Source organism: Aulostomus chinensis, chromosome 23 (assembly GCF_037954235.1).
Source record: "Aulostomus chinensis isolate RoL2024-O1b breed Wild chromosome 23, RoL_Achi_v1.0, whole genome shotgun sequence".
NCBI lineage: Eukaryota > Metazoa > Chordata > Actinopteri > Syngnathiformes > Aulostomidae > Aulostomus > Aulostomus chinensis.
In genome coordinates this window covers 15,224,091-15,251,572 of record NC_141342.1, presented here as the reverse complement: position 1 = coordinate 15,251,572, position 27,482 = coordinate 15,224,091, and the positions used below count along the sequence as shown (strand labels likewise).

Sequence of the window (27,482 nt, the reverse complement as noted above, 5' to 3'; positions counted from 1 at the left end):
TAAAGACGCTCCCATCTCCCGCTGAGTCTGAGTGACTCTCTAACTCTAATTCAACTGAGCTTTGATTCCACAGCAGCAGCAGCAGAAGCCTGTAGAGCCATCTGGTGGATTAACTGTGCTACTGCAACTCATCAGATACTCTACCAGCGTCTGTCTATTGAATGTCGAGAGATTAGACACACCTGCAGCTTCAGCCATGTAGTTTTTGATAGTTTTGTCATGAAATGATCTCAGTTTTATGTTTGGGGCTTTGCATGACATGCATGAGAACTTTGAAAGATCCTCACGGTGCATCGTATTAGAAACTGTGGCTCTGGTGAAGCATGGAAACAGAGAAGCATGGTGACACCAAAGTTCTACACATCAAACCGGCGCTCCTTTGCACGACAACACTATCAAATATTACATGGCTGCCGTCCGGTGTGCTATTTAAACCCCAGAGTTTGAATGAAAATGTATCTTACATGCCTGTGACTTTGTGCTTTAGCCGTTGCTCTGCAGTTGTCATTCACGCGCCCTTCATCTCTGAAATCGTAGTGTGATTGAAAAGTACACGGTTGAATAGGGGGGGAAAAAAGTTAATAAGCTTTGTTGGGGGCTGGAGTGCTAGAATAGAAGTCAATCTGCTAAATGTGTGAAGCTCATCACCGGGATAGAGCTGGAAGGAATTAGAGGATCACTGGGGATCATTTTTATCTGCATTACAGCGTTTTTATACCCGGTGGCTCATGAACACCCTCAGCTGTAGAGGTTCCATAGATAAGAGCGATTTATCATTTCAATGTGTGCATTTCATCTGGGCTCATGCGGTGCTTGTTTCTGCCATCTAGTGGGCACTTAGGGACATGCGGTGTATTACACTCGTCTAGAAGAAGTTGTGTTGAGCAAGAGTTGCCATCTTCAGCATACTTTTTTTTTTTTTTACATTATTTGCAATTCCATCACTGCGGTGGTACTAAGTTGCACTTTTCTTCAATTGAATGAATCACCGACTGACTTGATGCGCTTTGGTTTGCTTGTTTTGCAATTCTACATGCAACATTTCAAAGGAGTGGGATTTCCTTTCACTTTTATGTCTGCCTCTCTTCATTTTTTGAACAGACGGAGGTGAAGTGGTAGCACGCTGTTGTCCGGCTGTGTGTCTCAGGTGGTCAGTGTCCTCACTGCTCATGGGAGCAGCAGATTTAGTCTCTTTATTCTTCAGCGTTCAAAACAGCAGATGTGAAGGTGGAAGTTTACAGTCACCATAATACTGAAGTTTCTCTGCGTTCAGTGAACGAGTGGTTGCGGAGGATTAGAGGCCGATTTAGCTAAACAGGTGATGAGGTCAGAACCAGCTCTGGCTGCAGCTGTCGCGCTGACCAGACCTCCATATTGCACCAAGCGCTCGACCAGACTGACAATCTGGCAAACCTCCTGCCTGAATATTTTGACACAATTCGGACAAATAATCTCTCTTACTAACACATCCAATGACTTCTATGGGTGAAAATACCATCATGTAGAAATCAAATTAACCAGCCAAGAAACATATTACATGAACAACAGCAACAAAAAAAAACAGCTTTTACGACAATGAAAATGAATTTATACATTGAAATATTCATATCTTGCTAAACTTTAATCCAAGTCAAGTGCAAAGGCAAAGAAAAGGCTTTTTAGTATTATTTCAGTGTACAAGAAAATCTGGGAAAGTTTTCTTTCGAGGGTCGGTAATTTCACTGGAAAGTACGGAAAGTGATTTTAGGACAAGAGTCACACAGATGGATTAATTAGGATTGAATTGTGTTTATTAAAAGTTGATGTCCAAATCTGGGTTGGAGAGAACCATCCCATATTAATGGGATATAATCAAATTTGGTTGTTAATTCTCCTTCATTGTTGTGACCTTTTGTCCATCACTTCCAAACTTTCAAAGAAAGTCATCAGTTCATTAATTAGAACTCAGAACTGTGGGGCCAAGTTCATGGGTTCATTTAGTAGGAGTTCATTTTCATAATTATTCCTTCATCTATGGGAAAAATGTACATGAATTTAAAATTTTCTGAAACATCAAATGAAAAAATCCTCATCAAAACTTACTGGCAGGCATTAAACTGCAGTTGATGTCAAACTCTGAGGTTTGGTACGTCATCATCATGATGTACTAAAGTAAATCAAGATGAAACAAGATGACATTGACCCAGTCAATTAAAAATACCCCCCCTCCACACGTATGAAAATATATGTGTGTGTGTATATACATATATGTATATCTACATCTATAAATACATAAATACACATTCACACACACATATATACATATGTCACACACACACACACACACACACGTATACATATGTCACACACACACACACACACACATATACATATGTCACACACACACACATATAGATATAGATATATGTATATGGACACATATGTCTGAAATAGGGAATATACAACTCTAATATTCAGGAATTCATGAAACACATTTCCAGGATCAGGCTTTCTGGTTTTATTCACTTTTAACTTTTCCACTCCTGGACATTGCTTTTTTGCAATTCCTGTAACTTTTAAATATTCCTTATGACCACTTCGTTAAACTCTAACTCCGTTACATTTTTTAAACGTCTTTGAAATGTTTTTGTCTTCATCAGAATTACGCACGAGCTCCGATCTGAACGCCTGTTCTCATTTCATACTGTCAGGATCTCGAGAGTATGTAGTACTACTCGGACAGTACCAGTGAATGTATTTCAAATGTATTCCCCGTGTCGGATTCAAGGAACTTCGATGTCCGTCAGCTGTTGCACTGCTGGATTTTCTATTTTTCTATTTTTTTGCAGCGACACATTTTATGCTGTGCACTTAGTTTTAACTTCAAGTACAAAAGCTGTCATTACATCATCTGTGATTAATTTAGGGATTATTACAGAATCACTAAATCCATCAAAAAATACACGAATGCCAAAGCTCCTCTTTCTTTTTTTTTTTTTTTTTTACATGCACAGCTTGGCTGGACATCTCACATGACTTGTTTTCAGCTGTAAATGTGAGACAAAGATACACGCTGTTCTTTTCAAAGATTAAAGAATGAAAATCTGCATTGTCAGGAGCAGTTGGAGGCTTGTTGTTGGGGATGTAGGTTACGTTGTGAAGCCAGCTGATGGACAGACTCGCTGTTCGGCCTCTTCTTTTCCCTGGATGAATCCTAAAGGAGCTTACACTCTAATATCCTGATGGGAAAAGGGTTTGCTTTAAGCTCGCTGTACACGCCTGTTTGCTACTGTAAAGATCTGAAGTAAAAAAAAAAAAAACTAAAAAAAAACGTTTTTCTTTTTTGACGCCAAATTGCTGCTGGGTGCTGATCTTAGTAAAGTAAAGCTGTTTTGTTTTTCCTCATTTTTGGAGAAGAATCGTCGAAGATGTGTTTGTGAAGTAGACGTGACATTGGAAACACATTCAGGAGACAAAACATGATTCCCACTAAGATGCTAGTGTACAGGGGGCCCGATGGAGGCACGCACGCTCAGACAATCACAGACACGAGAAGACGGAAGAAATCAACTGGAGAGCTCTTCCAGAAAGGCTACAGGGTCAGGATGGGCCACGGGCAGGTCAGCGAGAAAGAGGACCAGGACAGCTTCTGCTACACTTTGGGTTCATGCTTCCACGTAGTCTCCTACTGGGGTAAGAATTGCAGGATGTGGCCATGAAGGGAATCTCCTCTAAAGCTACAGGTTGGCATGTCTAGAACTCTTTCTCTCTCTTTTTTTTTTTTTTTTTTTGAGTGTTGGAGCTGGTTCAGGTTCAGGATTTACTCGGTATTATGCTCCCCTCGTCTGGCAAACACTAACTTGAAATGAAAAAAATGAGCTTTGGCAAGGCACGCCGCTGGTCGTGTCGATCTCTGACATTTTTTTTTTTTTATAGCTCAACGGTTTCCTGTAACGTCTTGATTTGTGTCGTTTGGCAGTCGCACAACTCAATTCCAGCAGGGAAATGAAAACACGTGGGGATTGATTTCACTTGATTGCTTTGCTTGGGATGCAGCGCCGACGCTGCGACGGATAGTTATTTTCCAAACTCATTGGGATCTGGGAATCATTTGGCTTTAAGGTGGGAAGTTTACTGTGCAGCTAAATGAGTTCCACTTTTGTTTAACGGGGTGTGTTTTAACAGGAAATTGTGTGTTGATTATCTGAGCTGGACAGACAACAACACTTGGAGGTTGTGATTGTGTGACCCAGTCATTGACGCGCCGAGGTAGGCGGATGTTGTCCATGCTGATGTTGTTGCTGTAACAGTGTCCTTGACCTCACGGCAACTGGTGCCAAGTCTCTTCTTTTTTTTCTCCTTCCCATAAATAACCTCAAATTTAGGATTTGACGTCATGATTGTTTACTCGTTTAGTTTGGCACGACAGCATCCACCTGTCTGCCATCTAATCCGGGCTTTCATCTCCCACACATTTCATTCAGTAGGAATGAAACATGTATCAGGTAGATGCCGGCGTTGTGTGAAGCTCCTGAGATTAACAGACTGCTATCAGTTGATCAAGAGACGGGCGGGAAACAGGGAGTTTTCTCTCTCTCAGAATTGTAAATATTTCACTTAAACAGTAAGTGTTTAGTATTCTAAGATCCGTCGGAGCTCATTATTTTATTTTTTAACCAAAATGAATCCAATGAAGCTGATAAACATGGATGAGAGTATGAAAGGTATGACTTCCTCTCAGAGCACAACACAAATGTCATTTTGATTGATACTTATTTACAAAGTCAATGTCTTTATGATCTTTTTTGTCTCACAGGCTTGAGGTTTTTAAGGGCCTTAAGGTTGATACAGTTCTCAGAAATTTTACAGTTTTTGAATATACTAAAGACAAGGTAAGTGAATTATATTTCATATCTAACTTTGTGTCAGACTGTAATGTGTGTCGTCATGTGTGCCAGTGCATGAACACTTTGTACTGATTTTACTTTTATAACTATATCATACATTTCTGCATTTTTGCCCTGCTTTGCCAAATCAAACACAGCATTAGCACTTATTTTCATTTGATTTTGGAACAAACATCACATGTAATGTGCTGTGCTGAATGAGAAACTGGGTAAAACGGCTCTCTATTTTATTCGAACTAAAGCTTAATTTATTTATTTATTTTTTTGCACAGATGTCATGTCAGGAAGAGCTTATAGTGCAATGAAATGCTGTAGAATAATCTCCTCAATCGTGCGCTCAGATAAAGACAAAAACACACAAAGGCGGAGCAGCTTGGCCGTGTGGGGCTTGTGAAATCTTTCACCCTGTGATACGACTCAATCGGTGTTAGTTTAAGTTACAATGTGTACGTTTTGTAGTCCAAAACATTACACTTATTACCACAAGAGGACATAGCGAGTCCCTGTAGCGTCCAGTCTGGCCAGATGCAACTGTTTGTTACATATTATTAACATAAACTGTATAAACAAAGTGGAAGTAGTTTCCAGTTGATGCAGAAATGCCCTAAAACTGCATTTCTCCTGATGCCCAGCAGGAGGCAACTTCTTTTTGTTTTTGGTATTTACATGTATTTTATGCAGGTATTGACAACACTGACTGGCATCGCTGTATATTGGTATTTTTGTAGCCGTAAGGGTCGTCTCTAAAAACGTAGCTGAACGCCTTTTTGTGAAAGAGACACTTATAAATCCTACATAATAATGCATCAATAGGAAGAACCTGACATTGAAGCTGTATATTACGTCTTGGAGCATGCGCCTTCTAAATCGAACGACGTGTTTTTGACATCTTAGATCTGTATGTTCTCCTTCTGTGACGTCATGACTAATAGCACTCAACTTTCCAATCATACTTATTTTCTCCTGCTTTATTGTCTGGCAGCAACTCAATAAAGCTGGTGAACCTGTGTTCAATCTTCATAAGCACATGGCTAACAGCGGCAGGCTTCATACACTTGGTAAGTTAGTAGAACAGTTGAAGTAGAACAGGAAGTATGTTGGAGTAGTAAATGCACACACACACACACACACACACACACACACACACACACACACACACACACACAAAAGCAGAAACTGTTTCTTCTGTTTTTATGGCATTTGTATAAATATCAACCTCTGTTCCAGGTGGAAAACTCAGGGGATCCTTGGGAAAACTTCCAAAATTCCCAGACACTTTCCTACTGGGAATGTGTCTACTTACTCATGGTTACTATGTCCACTGTTGGCTATGGAGACGTTTATGCAAAAACCACCCTGGGTCGCCTGTTTATGGTCTTCTTCATCCTTGGTGGTTTGGTAAAAATCCCTCTCATTACTTATTCTTGCTCTATGTAACCAATCATCATGCCACACCAGGTGTTCTAACCGGGACATTCCCAGCTCAGGATGCCCTGGACACATGTTGTTTACTCTCCACGGTTGATGTCGTTGCATGTCATGTGTTGTCATGGGTTGTCTACAGTATTGCAGCATTTATTCTGGTGTAAATCTCAACTTTTATTGTGCTAACGTATTCATTTCTGTAGAATAGTTTTAAGAATTTCTGCATCGGTTAACTGCTAAATTACTGCGGTTTCAGGTGGCTCCACCCTTCCCGCCTCCCCTCCCTCCCTTCCAACAAACACAATGACACGGGAATGATTGATTATAGCGCACCTCCATGGATGTAGCAACATTATCTCACTTTCTGTACGGGTATTTGACGGCAGAATATAATGCGGTGATGGAATACACAAGGAAAATATTTGGAATTAGCGACAGACGCCGTGATGAAGAAAAATACCCTGAAGTCATTTAGAGGATTCTCCAATCTGGATTAAGATATTATAGAGTATTAGATTAAATAGTACAGTGACATACTGTAATGTTACAAAATGAATGTCACACTTAAATTCGGGAGATATAAAATACTATACGTCTCACTAATGATCATTTGTTTGAAACGTGTCTGTAAGGAAAAATAAATATGCATGACTTCCGTATGAATTTATATTTTACAAAACAATGTATGTCATTTTGGTTTATTACATTTATAGTAACATTTTACATATTCAGTGATGCTTATTAAAATTAAAAGCCTCCTCAGGAGACTGAAGGTGATGTGGGCCATCCATTTTGGCTGCATTATTTAAATCATGCCGGCGTGTGTTTGTTGGACAAAACATGGCACATAAGGCTTTCTCTTAAATTTCATATTTTTTTCTACCACAGATTGATATTCCTCTCATCAGCTACCACGTTTCTCCTTTATTTTCTTTCAGTATCCCTAAATACAGCATGGTTATTTATCTACCATTTTCATGCATTTTTTTTTTTTAATGAAATTTGGAATGTAACTGACTCTCAGGCTACATTCACAGTTTTCTTCAGTCAGTTATGACTGTTTTGAATGCACTGCAACTCTTTTTTTTTTTAATTTTCTTTCTCCCTTTTCCTGTAAACAAATAAGTTTTCATGCAACTCCTGCACATAGTTCCTCTCTCAGACTTCATGGATTTCTTTAAAGCAAAAATAGAGGACCTGCTCTTCTTTGCTTATCTTTTTTTTAGTCTCTTCTTCTGTCTCCTATCTTCTCCTTAGGCCATGTTTGCGAGCTACGTCCCTGAAATCATAGAGTTAATAGGAAACCGCAAGAAATATGGTGGTTCCTATAGTGCTGTTAATGGGAGAAAGTAAGTATTCAAGGAGGCTCTACTGCCTCCGCCGCAGTAGAACCTTCTCTGCATGCACTTTTCTTTTTCTTTTCCATGCATGTAGGCCATGTTTGCTCGCTACGTGCCAGAAATTGCTGCTCTCATCCTTAATCGGAAGAAATATGGAGGGAGTTATAACTCGACCAGAGGCAGAAAGTAAGTCAACCAAATGAAAAAAAACAAAAAAAAAAACAAAAAAAAAACAGCAAACTTTTAATGGTGTGGTTTTGTGTGACTCAAGTGGCCCTCTCATAAAGAGGTGACGCAGCCTGACTTTTTGCTTAACTTGACATCATAAAACTGTAATTTGAGATGTAATAATCTCCATTAGCACTGAAGTCACACTGTGACTGAAGAACTTGGCCATGATTCATGTGTAGAGTTCAATGTGTTTTATCGCTGCTGCTTACTTTTATGTGCGCTAGCTGTCACGTCTGCTTGCCATGAATAAATGTCTGCTTTTACGCTGCAATGGAATCAACATTTCAATGGGTGTTAATGAGTTATTAAAGTCGTACACTTTTAAAACAAGTGGGGGAAACCAATCTGTTAAGTGCGGTTGGGTTTCAGTGACGTGCTTTCATTAAAAAGCAATCATTTCAAACGACTTGAAAAAGTATTACCTTAGAAAAACGACTTTTTCAAAAAGGTAAACATTTTTTTCCCCTCCTTGTTGAAAGAAGAAAAAGCACTTTGACAGCTCAAAAAAAAAGAGAAAAATTATTATTCTGATTACAGCTGACATGTACATTTTACTTCTATGCTTAAAGGTTAAACATGTAGGATTTTCTCACTGAACTATTCTTGTGATATGAAGACAGAAATGATGAATTCCTTAAATGTAAAGAGATTTAACAATGGTCATATTGCAGCCATTGCCAGCAGGGTCACTGGTTTTTTTCTTCATACCTTGATCACCAGTTTAAAGTGATTCAGGTCTGAATTTAAACGAGAACTACATTGCGTACAGTCCTTGAATTAGAATAGACCAAAATAATTGTTGGTTGGCTGTGGTATAACTGTCAAAAATATTGTACTTTTTACTTCTTGCTGTCCTTCTGGGTTTAAATTATATAAATCTAAAAGGATTATTAGAACAAGAGATATTTGGAGAAAATCCTGCATGTAGTTCTGTGTTTTTGTCACTGTTGTGTAATTAGGCTGCTTATTGTCAGTGTATGTTTGTGCCTCATTCGTGTCTGTAAATCAAGTTAAGTGTCTACCGTTGCTTTGTTTTGTTCTCTCATCTCCCTTCGCACCTTTTCCAGCTTAAATTTACACACTGGTCAAAAACACAAATAGCAAAAATAAATTAAAACAAAAATCTAATATTGAGAAGAAAATATTAGAGCTGATACACAGCACTACTCTCAATACTTAATCTCCTACAGCCGCTGGATATAAAACACAAATGTCGCCAAAGGAGACAGGACTGATCGAACCGCTCAAAGGCCTTAAAAGTAGGGATAAATTGTTAATTATATGTTGATTTCCACCTGGGAGTAACCATTAATAGCTCTATTTTGTGCCCCAAGGTCAACAGATGAATTAACACATCGATTCATAAATATTTTAAGACGCACGATTCCTTCTGGACAACTGTACTGATGAAATAACTAAACCAACCCACCGAGTCCTGTGCCCCATTGCTTGCTCTATATGCTGATTTTTCCAAACTAAATTGCGCTGCTGTGCTTGTTTATTCTGCTTGCTTTGCTTCTGAATATTCTTGGCCTTCATCTTCAGTCCCACACCTACACCTTCGGGAATAAACGAAAACCCAAGTTTACGGGAATATTTTCACATTTTGAGAAATTGTAATGTTTGTTTTCTTGTAGAGAGTCACATTAAAAGAACGACACCGTTCTCGTGTCTGTGGGTTCGCGACAAGCTAGGATCATGGAGGCTATTAGTGTAGTATGCTAACTCTCAATGTAAATTTTTTTTCTCTGATTTTTTTGTTGTTGTCTCTGTTTAAAAAGTCCGCAAACCAATGACATATTTTTAATTTAGTGTGTTTTTGGGGTGTTAGAATTGGCAAGAGTAGGCTAGCTTTAGCTCTGCTTTCAATTTTAATGTAATGTTATGCTAAGCTAAGCTAATTGCCTCCAGGCTCCAGCTTCATATCCGTAGACACAAGAGTGGTCTCAATCTACTCCTTGATCTCTCGTCAAGAAAGTGAAAAATCACATTTCCTAAAATGTCAAACTATTCTTTAAAACCTTTGTGTCATAAATTCTACAGCCGTTTCCAAAAAAAAAAAAGCCTCCCTAAACAGAAAATACAGCTTAGCATCTCAGCATGCTTTTTGGTGCTTTGCGTATTGGTGGTCATCCTTTTTTCTCAATGTTGTTCGTATCTTAAACAGTAAGATTTGAGATTATTCATAAAAATAACAATTCAGTAAGTCATGATTGGAAGATTGTGAGCCTATTTATATGACCATTTAAAAAAAAAGAAGAAATTAAACAAAATGTTTATTATTTCCAGATTTATGTAGCATAGGAGACTTTTTTGTCCATGTGGTGATACGTTCATGTGTGAGTATATTTTACAGAAATACTCACATAGGCACGGTGGGCTAACCAGAAAAATTAAAAAGGAATGGAATTGGTACATTTTAGGAGCAACCAACGATTTGGAGAATTTTAGAACACTTGGATGCCTTTCAAATAAAAAAGACTTTAGATTTAGCTCCCCAGATTTAAATATTCAACACGGAATATACATTTTAATATTTGTGTTAACTACTCTTATTTGTCATCATTACTTTTCTGTTTCCCTCTGCTGTTTGTGATGTCTTAACATATTTATAACGTTGCTATTGGGTGGGAATCTTGCATGTCCAAAACCTTTCGTTCGAACGATAATTAATTAATAATTAATTCATAGTTGAAAGTGGTTTATTTTACAAAATATTGGAAGGGGTAGTGTTAAATAATAAATTGTGTTTCTGCTAGAATTTAAGCTGTGAGGGAACTGCTGAGATTCTTCTTGAGCAGCAGCATTGCCAGAAAAATGTTACCTGAATAGACATTTGAAATTATTTCATGAATACTCTTGAAAGAAAGATACACTGTAGTACTGAATCTCTACAGGGTTCCTTACATAAAGGATCTGCGGGCGTGGAGGTAGACTGTGCTCTGATTCCATAATCTCCTCTAAGTAAACTCTGATCCTTTATAATCTGATACTGAAATCCACAGTGCCCAACTCATTCAGCTCCCACTCATCATGACAGGAACATAAAACATCCTTTCTGTGACATATTTTTATTCATCCCACCCAGATTTCAAATCACCTGAACATGTCGCTCCACTGATTACTTCTCATGTCCATCCCATCCCCGTCATCTCAGATTTACCTTCTGATTCTAGGATGAAAATGAAAAATTGATGACAGTGTGTTTGTGTTTTTTTGAAGCTGTTTCAATTATCTTTTAGTTTTATTATTGTTCTGCACCTCATCTTCCAGGCACATCGTGGTCTGTGGTCATATAACACTTGAGAGTGTGTCCAACTTTCTAAAAGACTTCCTACACAAGGACAGGGATGATGTCAATGTAGAAATAGTTTTTCTCCATAAGTAAGTAAAAGGAAAAAAACCCAACTAATTTCATTGCTCAATAAATAATAATCCTTCTCAAAGGATTAGAAATAGCTTTTCTCATTTGAGAGTTTTTCTCTTGTATTTTTTCTCCTAGTATTTCCCCTAATCTTGAGCTGGAAGCCTTGTTCAAACGCCACTTCACCCAGGTGGAGTTTTACCAAGGGTCTGTCCTGAACCCACACGACCTGGCCAGAGTCAAGGTAGATAAAACGTCCTCCGGCGGAGCTTCTTTAGATGCCTATTACTGCAGCTGTAGAAAGGAACTGTGTGCGGTGGTGTTTTCAGATTGAATCGGCCGACGCCTGTTTGATCTTAGCCAACAAATATTGTGCGGACCCCGATGCTGAGGATGCATCCAATATCATGAGGTAAACCCCTGACTACACCGTCTACAGGACATAGGCTTTTATTTTGATGTGTGAAAATTCAGTTCAGCTCCCACTTCTTAAGAGGGTTTAAGGGATTATAAAGAGTGCTGTCACTTTTTCCAAAGAATGAAATAATCACATTAATTTTAGTAACTACAGGAACAATTTATCATGCTCACTTTAAAGTTCGGTTCTATGTCAACTTTTCTTACATGTTTTTGAATTGTTAAATACATGAAAGCTCGATGTAGATTTTCTTTGAGGGTTTGGATGTTTATATTGTCAAAATGCTGTGTTTCAGAAAATGTTAATTTTTGGTTGTGTAAGTCGTAAAATAATACAGTAGTTAATAAACTTGATTTCTAATTACTATCGGCCACTTTGCATTATAAAAATATAGAGTACATTTTGAAAGTGTGACAACAGAACGTACAGCTAGAAGGTACATCAATTATTCATGCAACTGCCATTATAATAACGTGATAGTTGTCGTAGCCTAAACTCTACTGGCCCGCCTCGTATGAGTAAAATTGAATCAATGACCATCTTAAATTACTGGGACGACGCCGATCAATTCTGTAACAGCAGTCCTAGTTTGACAGCTGTTTGGAAATCTACACACAGAAGGCTGAGATATAGATAAAGCATTAGCAAAGGCTCAGGATGCAAATGTCAGGACTTGATAATCAGTTTCTTCCTGAGCTCAAGTTGTGAGAGTAAGTAAGCTTGTAACAAGTGATTCTCCCAAACAGAAAACCTCTTAGCGCGGGCTAAGACAGAAAATGTAAACCTCTAACTCCTAATAAAGGGCAAAAATACAAACTGGCGGCTGCCTCGCTGTTTATCCTGTTACAAACATACAGTATGAGAAGGATTTTGCAGATCTGAAGGGCTTAAATAGATGATATTTAAATGCTACTAGGCCACTTGAAATATTTGTGCTGATATATTTTTATATATATATATTTTTAAATTGCGCTTCAGGGTTATATCTATCAAGAACTACCATCCAAAGATCCGGATAATCACTCAGATGTTACAGTACCACAACAAGGTTGGTACAGTGTTTTATTTTTGACTCCTGTGAGTTTCTGCTGTTGCAGTTTTATTTTGAAAGTCTTCATTGGTTATCTAATCTCTGTCTTGTTTGGGAAATATGATTTATTTCCCTTTTTTTAATTGTGTTTTCTGCTCTTAGGCTCACCTACTGAACATCCCGAGCTGGAACTGGAAAGAGGGAGATGATGCCATTTGCCTTGCTGAGCTGAAACTGGGCTTCATCGCCCAGAGTTGTCTGGCTCAGGGTCTCTCCACCATGCTGGCCAACCTCTTCTCCATGAGGTCCTTCATCAAGGTACAAACAAATCAGTCAATTCAAAGATAACACATTTTCTGAATGGATTATCAAATGGAGCATCTGGTGAGTGGGGTAGCGACACATTGGTGAAATGAATTACTTAAAAATGGAAAATTATGCCGTTGCAGATTGAGGAGGACACGTGGCAGAAGTACTACCTAGAAGGAGTAGCCAATGAAATGTACACCGAGTACCTGTCAAGTGCCTTCGTGGGATTGTCCTTCCCAGTAATTTGCGAGTAAGTCCTTTAATACCTGCTGCAGGCCTCCGTCATTAAAAACTCTCAAATGTTTGTAGTTTTCTGTTTCTGTATCGTCTCCTCCTCTTCCCAAGTCTTTTCTGCAGCATTTATACAGCAAAAAAAATCACACATTTAGCTCAAAACACTAATAGTTACTTTTGTGTTTCCTTACTTTTTCAAAAAAACCTGCCTCTTGTTTCTGACTGTACGTTCTTTTTTTTTTTTTTTAAGTACTTTGAAGTGTATCGACAAAGCTCTGTTCTCGTACTTCAAAATTTGTTCCGTTATTGAGAAATGACAGCGCGATTTGTTACTACGTAATAATTTGTTTTTGTGATCCGAGGGTAATCAGTTTAAAAAAAGAGTGGTTGATTAGTTACTTCTTGTAGTTACTTACTGAATTCCCATCCGTGCATTACAGAGGAAATCAACGGTGTCAAAGATGAACGAGCAGAAACCATGTCCTTATTGCAGCTCCACCGTTTAAGTGGCATTCATCTCATCTTCGCGGCGATGTGTTCCATCATTTGGAGGCTTTATCTACTTCTGTCCTATTCATGGTCTTAACACAGACCGGAAAACCGTGCTTAGCTAATTCTACCATTACAGCAGACTAAAATAGAGCTTGTGATCTTATTTTAAACCCGACATGAGCTCTAATTATACTCTGTTTTTTCTTTCGCAGACTCTGCTATGTGAAGCTGAAGCTACTGCTGATAGCTATAGAGTACAAGTCGGATCAAAGAGAGAGCAGGTAAGGAGGACAGTTCGCAGCGAGTTGTCGCTCAACATAAAAAGGCTACTTTCAATCATCTTCTCTCTACACGGGGGGCCTTTTTTTGTTTTAAAAAAAAGAAGAGCTAAATTGGTTTGTTCGCTGACATCAAGGCGCCGTCTGATAACATTCCGAGGAATTCACTTCCCCGGTGAGACTTTGTTGTCATGCTCTTCTTCACCCACTTGATTTGAATAAACACAAGATCCTGTGTTACAACAACTCATCCTGCTTGCACGCACCTCTGCCAGTGAATAGTGCAAAGACTTGCAAATATTCACTGAATTAAAGTTTGCACTGCAACATCTTTGGCTCATTAATTCTGACAGCACCCTGATTAACCCTGGAAACCACGTGAAAATGCAGGAGGGGACCTTGGGCTTCTTCATTGCCAGCGATGCCAAAGAAGTAAAAAGGTAACGTGTGCTTTTTTTTTTCTCCTAAAAGGACCTCAAATCTCTACTCACACGTACGTTCAACATATCAATGCTAATAATATGCAGGAAGAAGAGTTCAGAAGAACTGATACTCTTGTTCAATTTTCAAACGAGTACACCGGACCGACGCTGACAGGGTCCAGTTTGATGGATTTGGCTGCGTTTGACCAGTTTTAACTTCCAAATCTGATCGATCCACACAAACAGACCAGCTGGGTCTTTGCCTTTAGCTGTCATTTAGTTAGTTAGTAGTCTCAGCTTAGTTAGAACAACATCATCCCTCCTATCATATTTTACCACTCTCGTCTTACGTGTAGTCAGTGACGGCAGCGAAGAAGAACGCCCACTACTTTCCTTCTTCTTTTCACCGTTTTTACCACTGAAGCTGGTTCTAAAGTGCTTTTTTCCCCCCTTCCCCTCTTTCCTCCGCAGGGCGCTGTTTTACTGCAAAGCCTGTCACGACGACATTACTGATCCCAAAAGGATAAAGAAATGCGGGTGCAAGAAATGTAAGTGATTGCATATCAAAAATATTGTCTGTGTTTCTTCGCCTACATGAACATTCCTGCAGCGACTAAAGTGAAACGGCAGCATCAGCACAGCCCACATTAGAGATACACTCGCGAGCAAAGGCAGAATTCACTTGGTCTCAATATGCACTTCTTTTTGCTGCTTGCCTGTTTGGATGGATGTTGGCTTTTGAGTTGTTTTTTTTAGATGTCTGTGCTGCATTCATTGATAACTTTGTGATGTTAACAGACATTCAGAGAGACTGTTAACACCACAGGTACCTGGATGGATGGTGTGTTTCTGAAAGTCCATGTCCCATTTTGTTGCTCTCACACACTTTATTCTGGTTTATTTTATCTTAGAGCCACAATTAACCCTAACATTTGGTGTACTCTTTTACTGCTACTTGGGAACACACTAAAAATTCACTTTATAGTGATATTTTGTGAGTAGCGTGGATTTATTTCCATTTTTTTTTCCGAAAACACGTCCTGCCGTCCCCGTTTGAAACAAACTGTTTGAATGAAATGTAAATGTTGCATGTACGATGGTTGATGCTGCCTGGATCCTCCCCTCTGTTGTTCATATCTCTTTCAAAATATGAAAATGCTCAACTAAGAAATTAAAAGAAAAATAGTGAGAAATTTAATACGCAGTTTGTAACCGTCCATTATGACATGATATAGCTTTAAAAAAAACTAGACATGTTATTACTGCTATTGCTCTTAACAGTGCATCAGCATTTTAATTCTTGCTATTGTAATACACCATATGACCACTAGATGTCCCCACAGTCCCACCTAATAAGGAGCACGGTTGTTAAAAACAAAGCGAGTTTATCCCTTAGTTCATCTGTTTGATAAAAGTAACAAATAATATACAAAAAAACTATCCATAACCACTCGATGCATCGAATATTCACAGTATCTAGGGACAAACGACAAAGTTGTCATTGCTGTTGCTGGAGAATGTAAAATGGGTTCAGGATCTTGCATCATTTCACAAGAGTGGTGGAACCTTTTTGTTTGTATCCTTTTCGGATGCACTTACGGATTTATTTATGATTTAAGAGAAATATTTTACGGGTCACATTCACATTGACCTTTTGCTGGTGGTATTATATTATATTATATTCGACATGTTTGTGATTTATTTCAAGAAATGTTGAAGAGATACGGTAGTTTTAGGGGGAATGTTGCTGTTTTTCCTACTTTCCAAGCGTCAGAAACTAATAAATGACTCCAGACAGTCTTCATAAATTTGGTGTAGTTTGAAGTCATGTAAAACAGCGATATTCTGCTTGCCTGACTAAATAACTGACTGACAATGAGACCAATAAATGCACCTGTAAAAATGGTTCTATACAGGCATCCAGAAATTAAAGTAAAAGTAAGTAAGGGGGGAAGCTTTATTCAAGGGGAGGCCCGCAATCTCAGGCTTTGAAAACACCTGTTAGAAATCATGTTAGATAAATTAGAGACCAAGAAGTGCTCATGAATTACAAAATCATAAATCAGTATGACTTCTTACTGCAGAGTGGATATCAGCTGGTGGACTTACAAGTCAAGCATAGAGGAGAAGTTTGAAAGTTGATGTAAACTCTTCAGAAATGGTTCCTCTGCTGGTCAGAAAGCAAATCATGACGTTCCCTCCCTCACATCCACACATTCACGTCTCATTTTTACCTTCGACACACGATATTTACCTCACCAGAATGAACCCCACACACACAAAAAAAACCCCACACTATTTTTCCTCAGAAAGTTGATCCTGTATCCCAGCAGCAGCAGCCTTCCTCTGTGCCCTGTCTTGCCTTTGTCCACTCTCCCTCCAGAACATTAACCGGCTCTTCCTCTCCTCTCATCTCAACCCATGACTGTAGCCAAGACGCCCGCCTACAAGAAAATGAGACTGCCATGTTGTTTTGATTGCGGCCGCTCAGAGCGCGACTGCTCTTGCATGCAGGTTAATGTGTGTTGTAACATGGACTCCCCTCAACGCGACATCCCACTCTCTCCTGTCTCTGTTAATGATTGCTCAGCCACTTTACGTGCCTGTAAGTTGCCACCATGACGTGCTCTTCAGTGTTTGTAACATGCACTGTGTTAACTGTGCAGTGTGTCGTCTTCTGGCGTGTGTGTCGTCTGGCTCTGGCAGCTGTACCAACACTGTCGTGGATATTGATGTTGTTTTTTTTAGTGTTTTAGCTTGATGATATTTTTTTCTCTTTTTTTAGTTCAGTTAGTGCGCTTCCCCTTCCCCTTGTGTTTCTACTTTTGGAGAAACTTTCAAGCTGTTGTGAAGCATGCTGGTTTAGTGTTTTAATTGTGTTTTGTCAGAGAATTGTAAAGTACAATTTGATTTTTGACAGTCGCAGAGGCTTCATTTTTGACAGAAAGTGAGATGTTAATTTTCCTGTGCATCCCCACCACAACACTCAAACTTTTACACGCATTCCTTGAAAATAATTAATCACAACTGTGTCAATCTAACCCAAGAAGAATTTAATACAAATATTTCACTACTGTACCCTCCAGAAGTGGGCGAAGAGGATAGGATTTAATATATTTGGAGACACTACGGACAGTTTTTTATGGGTGGTCTTGAGAGTACCGAAGGGGATTTTTTGAAGACGGCAGTACAAATGGTGGTGAAGTTACTGGCTTTATCCAGTTAAGATCAGAAGCATGAGCAACCATTGGGGGTAAAATCTCCAAAACCACCTCAGCATTCATATTCTTTGCTGGGTTTTTAGTTTATAGCTTTGAGACTTTTTATATGGCTTGAATAATACAACAAGAAAATACAGTAACAATAGAGGAGTGCCAGATCATATTTAATTTGACTGATTTGACCTGAACTAAATCGAGCTGCATATGAATTCTTAATTCAAGTGCGATTCCCCTTTAAAGCCAGGGGGCACGTTAAACTGTGCTGATGGATTGCAGAAGGCATAAAGAATGTGTCCAAGTTCGCAGATACAATTTGCTGGAATACATTGTAGACTGTCATGGGTTTTTAGTGAATGTCTCTTGATCAAAGACCATTTTGTGTATAGTTGAACATCCCTGGGCGTTTCCACCCCTCAACATATCTTATAGGGTTGAGAGCTGTAAGCATCGCCTGGCTAGCTAAAGCTCCAGCAGAGCTCTGGCGTTGCTGTCGACACGGTGCGGGAGACGCAAAGAACGAGGCCTTATATGGTCTGACATGGAAATTATGTTTGCATTTTCATTTTTGGAGTGCTACCGGTTGTCATGAAACTCAGCCTGACAGTTCCTAACCACCAGGCAGCCCAGTGCCCCCCCGCCCCTCTCTTCCTCTCTCGTTGTGGGACAGATGCTAGCCTGTTAGTCCTGTGACTCTGCTCGCACCCTCCGATTGCAGGCGACAGATGCCAGGACCAGCAAGGTCCCTGTTTGAACATTGCTGTCACTGTCCTGCCTTAAGCTCAATGCATGACCTTTATTGTAAGCAAGGGGTTGAAATAAGGTACTAATGAGCATGTGTATGGACTCACGACTCAAAAAAAAAAAAGAAAGAAAGAAAGAAAGAAAGAAAAAAAGTGACTCACAGAAATTTCCATGCATTGGTTCAGGTTGTCTCAGGCAGGGCAAACAGGTGAGAAACAGGAGAAAATACATGACACTAAATATGCGTGGAACAACAACACATACCGTAAATCTTGTTACATGTTGACAAATGTTGCAGGTCTAGCCAGTGAGCATCGGTGATTTTCAGACATTTAGGTTCAAATTTGTTTTTTAGTGGCTGTATGTGTTAAACTGAAGTAAGAACCAGGGCTGACAAGTGGAAAATTTTCCAAAAATGTAATGAAACGGACCTCTCACCTATCATATTCACGTCCAATCCAGTTAATACTTCGCACAAGGCATTACTTAAGATGTTCTATTGTTTTCAAGAAATGCAGTGGTCTACTTTTTTGTTTAAAAAAAACAAAAAAAAAACAACAACCCTATTTTTTAAATTTCAAACTAAAATATGAACTTTTCATTTGAAATTTCAAACGGTGTGTGCTTTGATTTCAATTTTGAAATATTCAATATCCAGCATATTGCCAGAACAGACCCTGAAGTATAAACACATAAAACTAATAATTTATTCATAATAACCGAGGGAAATGTTTGGAGTAATCATGATATCAGTTTGAAGTCATATCGCCCAGCCCTAGGAAACCTAATTTATACTCACTACAAACAAGAACATACATAATGCAAATAATCATTATTTACAGCCTTAACCCTCAATATATGTATAAAAATAATCCCAAGTTTATCAGAGTTCCCACTTGTGTATATTTTACCTGGACATCACCGAACCAAAGCTGACATTAACTTTAAATGCGTTTATATTCAGCTGGTGCCAACAGATAATTCACAAATTCAACTTCACGGTCAAATCTGTATTTTAAATCATCTCACTGTGTCATTGTGTCCCTTTGGCCTTACAGGCACATTTCTTTGTTTCAAGTAACTTAAAGAAAAAAAAAACTCTCAGCCTTTGGTTTCGTTACCTTTTATATTTTGCTTTTATTATTACACACTATAACTTCTCTTCTGTGTCTGGATTTTTCTTTTTTTTTTTTAGCTAAAAACAGCTATAATGGATATATCAAATCAAGTAAGTTTGGGTTTTCCTACTTTCTTTGCATTTGTGTTGATACTTGTGCATTCTATCGCCACTGTCTCTAACCTCCTGTATTTCACTGTATGATCTTCATCACACTGCCATCATCCATCATCAGTGTCTCAATGCACAGCAGCAGGAAGTGGTTTGTGTAGGGTATCGGTTGCAGCTCAGCAGTAGATGGCGCTACTGCTTCACTGTCAGTGTAAGATGAAGTAGTCAATCAAGATCAAGTAATCTTCACTTGGAGCAAAATTTGAATATTGAAGGTAAATGAATGCAAAGAGTAATGGAGGTTCTTTTTTTTTTGGGTTTTGTTTTTTTTTTTGGAGAAAGAGGCATTAAAAAGTCGTGTGATTGGGAATGAGTAAAATAAGCTCTCGGGTTCTTGCCCAGCCAGCAGAGGAGTGAGAACCTTGTGGGCCACAAGAGACACAATTTGTGATCGACAGTAAATCTGCCACAATGTGTTGTCCTGCAGAAGTGCCGTGCATGTTTGACACGGGGCAGATGAGTCGTGGAGGTCTAGCCAAGGGAGAATAATCTGCTGGACAGCTGACTGTTGAAACGATCATCTCTAATCATCAGTTTTAGCTCCTAGCTATTTTTTTCTTGTAAAAAGCCTAAACACATTTTTATGACTCTTTAGCCTATTCTACCTCCTGTGGAACTGTAAACTTTTGTTATTCAAATGCTCAATTGGATACTGAATTCTTTCCATTGGGCATAAACTGCAAACAGCAGCTCGTGGTTGGTAATTCACATTGTCATGTTCTTGTTCTTATATGCATAACAATTGTTGGAACACCTGAAAGCATACTTATTAATTCATGTTTATTATAAATATCAAAGTAAATGTCATATCCAGCATTTCATCTGTGGCTATACCAAATAGTTAAGTGGTGTTTAATAAAAATGAGTTTTTTTAATTATTCAGCTATTAGCATTCTTGTGCCAGAAAGAATTACCCCCCAAAACCAGTGATAATGCTTTAATTATGATAAGAGTCACAAGATGTTTTATTAAAATACACACTGCAGGTTTTATAGAAGTCAGTTTGAATCAAACCCTGTCTTGTGTCTGATGTGATGAAAAATTAAAGGTTAGTTCACCCAAATCACCATATGTATAAATGGTGCTGAACTGAACTGTTGACACTGAGGTCAGGAAAGCTGCAGGTGAAACCCTTTGTCGTTTTGGTCTTCAATAATCATTTTTCAACAATTTAATACTACAACAAAGAACACTACATTGTAGATTCCAACGTTAGCTTGCTTTGTCGCTGCGGTTGCAGCTGTAAAAATGGTGGATAAATCGTATAAAGCGTCAGAAACCCCCCTCCCCTAAAAATCGAGTATAACTTTCAGACAAAATTCTATACATGAAGGACATCACTACGATTAATATACAGCTATCACACTTAAGGCTTTAGTGTGGGATTTATGATTTTATATTCTACCGTTACCTTACATCTTCGTTACAGTTGCGGCCGTAAAACAGTGGATTAACTGTTTTGTGTTGTGCACAACATGTGAATGGATTAGTTTCACCATCAGAGTTTGATTCATTTCGTCTGATAACATTTCGAAAGTCCAGAAGAGCCACATGATTCAGTTATTTATTCACATTGAGCTTAGCTGAGGGCTAACGGCTAGGCCAGTGCAGCTATCTCTGCAGTCAGAGCATGCACAGACCTGACCTACTGTACAAAGCACTTGTGTGGTAGTCGAATCCCAAGACCTGAGCAAATATGCTTTTGGTGTGTGTGATTTTGGTGAACTGACCTTCTATAAATAATTAAAGAATCCGATTGCCTTGCACAGCAGCTTATTTTGACCATTCTTTATTTAGCAGTAAAAGACGACCTTCTATGCCAGTCATCAACTTATCAATATAAATCAGCTAAATTGAACCGGAGCTCATCGGACGAGGTTTGTCGGGGGCCCAATAGCGGAGTTGCTGCCGCGTCTGTCCCCTTGGTAAACAACCGCAACGGAAGCTTGCTGCCCCACGCCGAGCCCTCTGCTCTGACATGGAGCTTCATGGGCTCCAGGGACCTGGGCCAAGTGGGCCGGCTACCAAAGGTGTCAGAAGAGGCCAGTCGTCTCCATCGAGCACGCAGCCTGCCAGTGAAATACAGATACCATCCCAGTCACTCCAGAAAGGCCAGTCACAGGCTCTGTAAGCCCCCCTGTATTCAACAAAAGCACAACCAAAGCATGTGCTTGCCAGGCTGGAGTGCTTGCATGTGTAGCATTCCTCACTAATGACCCAGTGTGTGCAGCTGTCAGCTGTGAAACATTAAATATTGAACAGGCCGGGCAAGATGTGAGCGGCCAGTGTGTTGGAGCGTCTCTCACCAGTGGAATCCCCCGTTCTTCCATTATGGTGTCACACTAAGACATGCTAGCAGTGTTTGAAGAGGAGCATGCTCTGTGAGACGGCATTGATTTTAACACGAGCGTTCTGATCATCTATAAAGTAAACTACAGTAGATTAAAAGCTTGAAAAATCAGCTGAAAGGCTTAATTAAGCTCTATGACCTGTAAAAAAAAAAAAAAAATCCCTACAGCAATGGTTTCAAAAAAAGCAAAATCAGAGCAAAGTTGTTTTCCTTCACTATGATATTAGGTTGTGAAAATATTCGCCGGATTACTTTACTGGAGGGTAAAACTTGCAATTTGTTTTCGATGAAGAACTGAGTGTATAGTGATGTCCAAGGGGGATCTCAGCTGTATATAAATCACTCAGGCAATAAGGACCCCACCGACTGTAATTGTCTGAGCCACGGGCATCACTCCAAAAATGAGAAGAGATCTGCAACCCTAACTGGATTCAGTATTACTACAAGAGCCTTATTTATAATGTTGGACGCTGATGTTTTTAGGTTATTACCTTAATTAAATGAGAACGGGAGTTATTAGTATGCGTATATGGGTATGAGGTATCTGTGGTGCTATGTTATAAATCTGTAGCTGCAGCAGCATTAGCAATTGGCATGGTGATTGATGAGTGCATGTTTGTATCATTGTACACAATCATGCAAATGATTGTATCCTTCACCATCATCAACATCAGACATTTAAGCATCCTGTCCATTTCATTGTCTTCCCCCACCCTCGCTTCCACTCTAACCGTATTTTCCAGGGTGTGTCATGGATCTTAATTATTCCCTCCCTCATGTCGTTGCTTCTTGTTGCAGTTGAAGAGGACCAACTGTCTGCATTATCACCCAAAAAAAAGCAGCGTAATGGAGGGATGAGAAACTCTCCGAACTCCTCACCAAAGATAATAAGGTAAGAAATGACTGATAACAGATTGTTTCTGCTGCATGTGACTGAGCGTCAAGTGTCGATACACTGATTTCTCCAAGTACGGGAAGCACTTATATCAAACAATTAGATTATAGGTGGCAGGTCCAACTATCTTATTTTTAAATAACAAAATATAAACCAGTATTAATTGCTGATTTTTCTGCTGTGTATGTGGGGGAGGGCAGGGGCATCTAACGCGTCATTTACATCCATAAGTCTTGGCTTGTTATAGAGAGGTAATGGCGAGTACAGCAGCGGTAATAGAGGTAGTGGCTAAGTAGTTTCGACTAATCAGGGTTCATAATCGAGCAGGTAAGCAGTCCCTGTGGAGACCGAAGAGGTGGAAGACATTGGCTGAAATGCAGCAAGACCTACTTGCGTTGTTTTAGATTACACCAATTAGCCACAACTTGTTTTGGAAAAATGAGTATGGACCAAAGTGACTATGAAAAGGGATAAAGTCTGATGGCTGTAAGACTTGGTCACAAACAAAACTACAAGTTTTGGGGTGTCTTCTTTGTGTGCAATGGCTACACGTGAAGGCTAACTCCTGACTCTCAAATTGCTGAGAAAAAATGGATCCTGCTACAAAAGTCTGGGTGTCAGACACAATATTGGGGGGTTGGTTTTAATGATTTGGCTGATTGGTATCTGGTGTAAGCATCTTCTCTTCACTCCAACTCCACTGTGACATCTCAAGTCAGACTGTAATCATACCGTAAACTTCCAATTGTACATGGAAGTGGAAGTCCTGACCTTGATATCCAGAGGCTACACTGGAAGCCCTGAAATTTTGGAGTTGCCACCAGAAGATATTTGTAGTGATCCGATGGTCACTATCAACAGCGCTCTACTGTCTATGTCATGGAGGACATCTTTATAGACGTTCTCTTCTCTCCTGTTTTCCTCGAAAAAAACAAGTCAGACTTGCAGAACAACTCTTTACCACGAGGACTTTTCAAGTGACAACCAGTCTACTGCTCTTAAACCGGCCTGGCACTAATGACAGCAGCAGCCAGTCAGAGAGGCTCCAAAGGATAGATAGCCCAAGGCTATTCATCTATTGTCGGCTGCCTCTGAGCTCTTTTCAGCACGTAAGACCACAGATAATATGTATCATCACAATGAAAGGCGAATTCAAATGCAACCTTGCTTTTATCTTGTCCCCTAGAATTACAGCGGCGCTTGTTGATTTTGACTGGAGATAACGCTGTTATTCAACACAAGGCCATTACAGAGATGATAATAGTCATAGTCATTGTCATTAAGTGCCAAGGAAGGCAGCAACAGGGAAGTACTTGAACCTGACGTATACAACGCCGAATGGTACAGATGTGTTTAAATTAACGCTGAGACACAACTGTATGTTCCCATTCCTGATATTACTGCTATTATATATATCTTTGACATTAAGTCACTGAATCCTTGAACCCTCTTTATAGCTTATCACTTTTATATGCAACGACAGAGAGAAAATAACAATAATTTTAAAATAGGTTGGCATAGAGAGAGGACGAAAAAACATTTTTTGAGGCCATGAGAAATAACGTGTTCCCTTAATTTAGTTATTTTATATTTTTAAATAAATTATATCTTGCTGCCTCAAAAATAATTTAATTGAGGGAAATAGTTCTATCTGATGGGCTCAGAATAACAAGAGTAGAGAACTAGTTTTATCTTATTCCAGATTCAATTCCGCAACTTGCACTGGATCATAAGCCTGTTGTTACATCAACCAATGTATACGACACGTCAACCAGTATTCACAGACAAAGAAAATACATTTCTTTGGAAAACATTTAAATTTAGTTTATTAATATATTAAATATATTAATAAGAAGTGCTGTGTAGTTCACAACCTCATGATGCGTCCATCAAAATACCCTGGCTGTGGTATTTTAATCACAGCAGACTCCAGGTCTCTGTACTAGAATGTACAATGCAGCTCAGTAATATATCATATATCATTACACACATTATACTAGATAAAAGGTGTAAGAGGTCTGACAGTGTAGCATTTGGTCTGATATACAGCAGTTGGCCCCTGTTTTTATTTGGTTCTAACTGGTGCCAAAGTTGAATCGCTGCAGGGGATTTCAAGACTCTCGGGTTACAAAACCAAGCTCTAGCCATCAGCTAAATATCAAACCAATTCATCTATTTCTCATGCTAATCCACTGTACAATACAGGTGCACGTGTGATTTCATACAGAGGGTCTTACCGCAGTAGCCTAAGGGTTACTTCATTGCAACAAGTGCAGAAAAAACACATCTGGGTGTATATACTGTATCAAATGTGTTTCTACAGGACCTGCGGCCTCAAGGCCTTCGTAAATATGTAATGATCAACAGATTGGCTGTGGGTTTTGAAGAGCCAGCCTTTGTCAGTTTGCATGATGGTGGAGGATTTTTAAAAGATTTTGCCTGCCCTCACCACTTGTATCTGAAATGCAGTATTACAGTAAGCCAGTGCGACGATGCTGAAATAGTAAATCTTCATAATATGCATGTCTACCTTATACTTAATGTCTCTCTCAGCTGTCATCGTGCTCCTCCAGGAGACACCTGGCCTTCTGTTTGGCGGTCATGACGTGTGAAGCCTTGACAGAAGTGTCATCTTACGACTTAAGCGCTGAATTATGCTGCTGATCATTTGGATGTTCAGAAGTGTGATGACACTTAGAGACACCTCTGCACTCTGAAATGAAACCAGCCATACCAAAAAAGAAAAAGAAAAAAAAAAAGAAAGCGGTGGAAGCAGAAGTGTCACTTGTTTCCAGATGTATCAGGAAACTCGGTCTTGGAACTTAGTAAATGCGACCTCACTGAAATTAACACCATTTCCACAGGCTCCTTGATGGGTCGTAGGACACATCTAATTGTGGCATGTCAGAACGCGTTTGGTCACATCGGGCCACGCCGTGACAATACACGTCATGTCTGCCACAGCGCCGCAGAGACAACTGGCAGTGCAGGATAGTGACAGGCCGTCATGGCTGACAGTGAGCGATAGCTATCCTGGCAGAGCTTTGCCTCACCAGTCATCTCCACAAGGACAAACTGAAGTGACAGCGGCTCCTCTGAGTGAGTGGTGAAACATTCGACTTCTGATGAAATATTTAGCTGAGGTGTAAAACCACTAAATGCTTTCACTCTTATTAGGATTTCAGGCTGGAGCGGAAGCCGCTGATAAGAGTAGCTACGTAATAGAATTAGAGATCGTCACGGACGTAATACAGATCAACAGTTCCAACAGATATTTAATACACGGTTGGAATAAAAGTTGGGTGTCACACAACAAGGATTAGAGCTTTGGAAAGTGCTAAAGCATATATTAGAGGGGACCAGAAAGTTTAGGATTGACAAACTTGATACATTACCACATTTATCTCCCAATGAGGAAATTGGAACCTTTCTTTTGTACTCTGAACAAAACAGTCTTTTAATTTGAGAATCTACCCATGCATATCCTTATCTTTTTTTAGTATTTTTGCAGATTCAGAAACAGAAAATTGTCTTTGTCTTGTTTTTTTTTATCTGTTGGAAAATATAAGATGTTTGGGATTTTTGGACACAGATGATACAGTGGCACAACGTGTGGCACATTTTCCTAGCAATTCTTTAAAGGAATAATCATTAGCTGCAACTCTACACATCAAAGCCGTGGATTTTTTATTTTTTAGGTCAGCATATTACAGCGATATTTCTTGAAAGAAAGCATGAGGGACATTTACTTCCTATTGTACTCTTCAGTTCTCAAGTACTGAAGAGATATTTTTCAACCCACCGAATTAAATGCGAACACACTGTGTTCCTTCAAATTATCTTTGCTTTGACAGATGATAGTCTGAGAGGGAGAACGTGGCAGAAAAGGCATTATCTTCCTCCATTACTACTTCCATTCTTGAAAGGACATCGTGGTCTTGCCTTGGGGTGTACGAGCCTGAAGGCAGGCTTTCTGGCTGTAGTCTCTTACAGCCTGAGGGATGGTAGTTTCAGCTGACACTTTCATGCATACTTAACATGTTACTTAAGGTAGCATTCTTTTAGAATACTCATATGGATTAAAGAGGCGCTCTTCTTAAGGGAAAAGACTTTAAGTATTTAAAAGATTTTGGACAGAGACAGACGGATGCTGTCTTTGTTTGAGAAGTAATACCGTCAACACTGATCTGACTGGATGTTTGGTACCATACGGGTTCCGTGGTTACCTCTTTAGATGCCGGTGTTTGAACAATGGGCTTTCATCCTTCTGTTTTAAGACATGTAGGGTATCAGTATCTTTAAATCAGGCAATAATTCAATGTTACCATGCATTGACTTGACTTATATATATATATATACTGTATATATATATATATATATATATATATATATATATATATATATATATATACAGTATATACTACTGAATATTATATTTATATGCAGCTGCGGTTGGTGGTGAGAGCGCTGAGTGACAGCTAATAAGAAGTGACAGGCTGATGCAAACAGACTAACATGGCCTGTGAGAACCAGCATTTAAACTTGAGGAGTCAGTTCG

The 27,482-nt window shown here is 39.2% G+C and overlaps 1 protein-coding gene and 1 long non-coding RNA gene across 11 annotated transcripts in view; one reads left to right on the top strand and one right to left on the bottom strand.

Annotated features, from left to right (window-relative positions):
- Nucleotides 1-27,482, top strand: part of LOC147239742 (calcium-activated potassium channel subunit alpha-1a-like) — an 80,208-nt gene that overhangs the window by 39,411 nt on the left and 13,315 nt on the right. For 4 of the 10 annotated variants that reach the window (XM_086196196.1, XM_086196198.1, XM_086196200.1 and 1 more), the window contains exons 6-20: nucleotides 4,796-4,871; nucleotides 5,869-5,944; nucleotides 6,114-6,284; nucleotides 7,569-7,660; nucleotides 11,156-11,266; nucleotides 11,385-11,490; nucleotides 11,576-11,658; nucleotides 12,643-12,712; nucleotides 12,857-13,012; nucleotides 13,144-13,253; nucleotides 13,942-14,010; nucleotides 14,361-14,447; nucleotides 14,901-14,977; nucleotides 19,587-19,619; nucleotides 22,828-22,921. In XM_086196196.1, coding sequence (XP_086052322.1) covers nucleotides 4,796-4,871; nucleotides 5,869-5,944; nucleotides 6,114-6,284; nucleotides 7,569-7,660; nucleotides 11,156-11,266; nucleotides 11,385-11,490; nucleotides 11,576-11,658; nucleotides 12,643-12,712; nucleotides 12,857-13,012; nucleotides 13,144-13,253; nucleotides 13,942-14,010; nucleotides 14,361-14,447; nucleotides 14,901-14,977; nucleotides 19,587-19,619; nucleotides 22,828-22,921 — 1,411 coding nt within the window. Of the gene's footprint in view, nucleotides 1-15; nucleotides 4,704-4,795; nucleotides 4,872-5,868; nucleotides 5,945-6,113; nucleotides 6,285-7,568; nucleotides 7,661-7,745; nucleotides 7,838-11,155; nucleotides 11,267-11,384; nucleotides 11,491-11,575; nucleotides 11,659-12,642; nucleotides 12,713-12,856; nucleotides 13,013-13,143; nucleotides 13,254-13,941; nucleotides 14,011-14,360; nucleotides 14,448-14,900; nucleotides 14,978-19,586; nucleotides 19,620-22,827; nucleotides 22,922-27,482 lie in introns of those variants that run through there. The other 6 variants (XM_086196202.1, XM_086196199.1, XM_086196205.1 and 3 more) reach the window with 4 other exon arrangements.
- The window catches only part of LOC147239743 (uncharacterized), a 51,011-nt gene that overhangs the window by 13,282 nt on the left and 10,247 nt on the right, over nucleotides 1-27,482 (bottom strand). The window contains exon 2 of the long non-coding RNA XR_015111647.1: nucleotides 12,863-13,002. This is a non-coding gene — a long non-coding RNA (uncharacterized LOC147239743). The remainder of the gene's footprint in view (nucleotides 1-12,862; nucleotides 13,003-27,482) is intronic.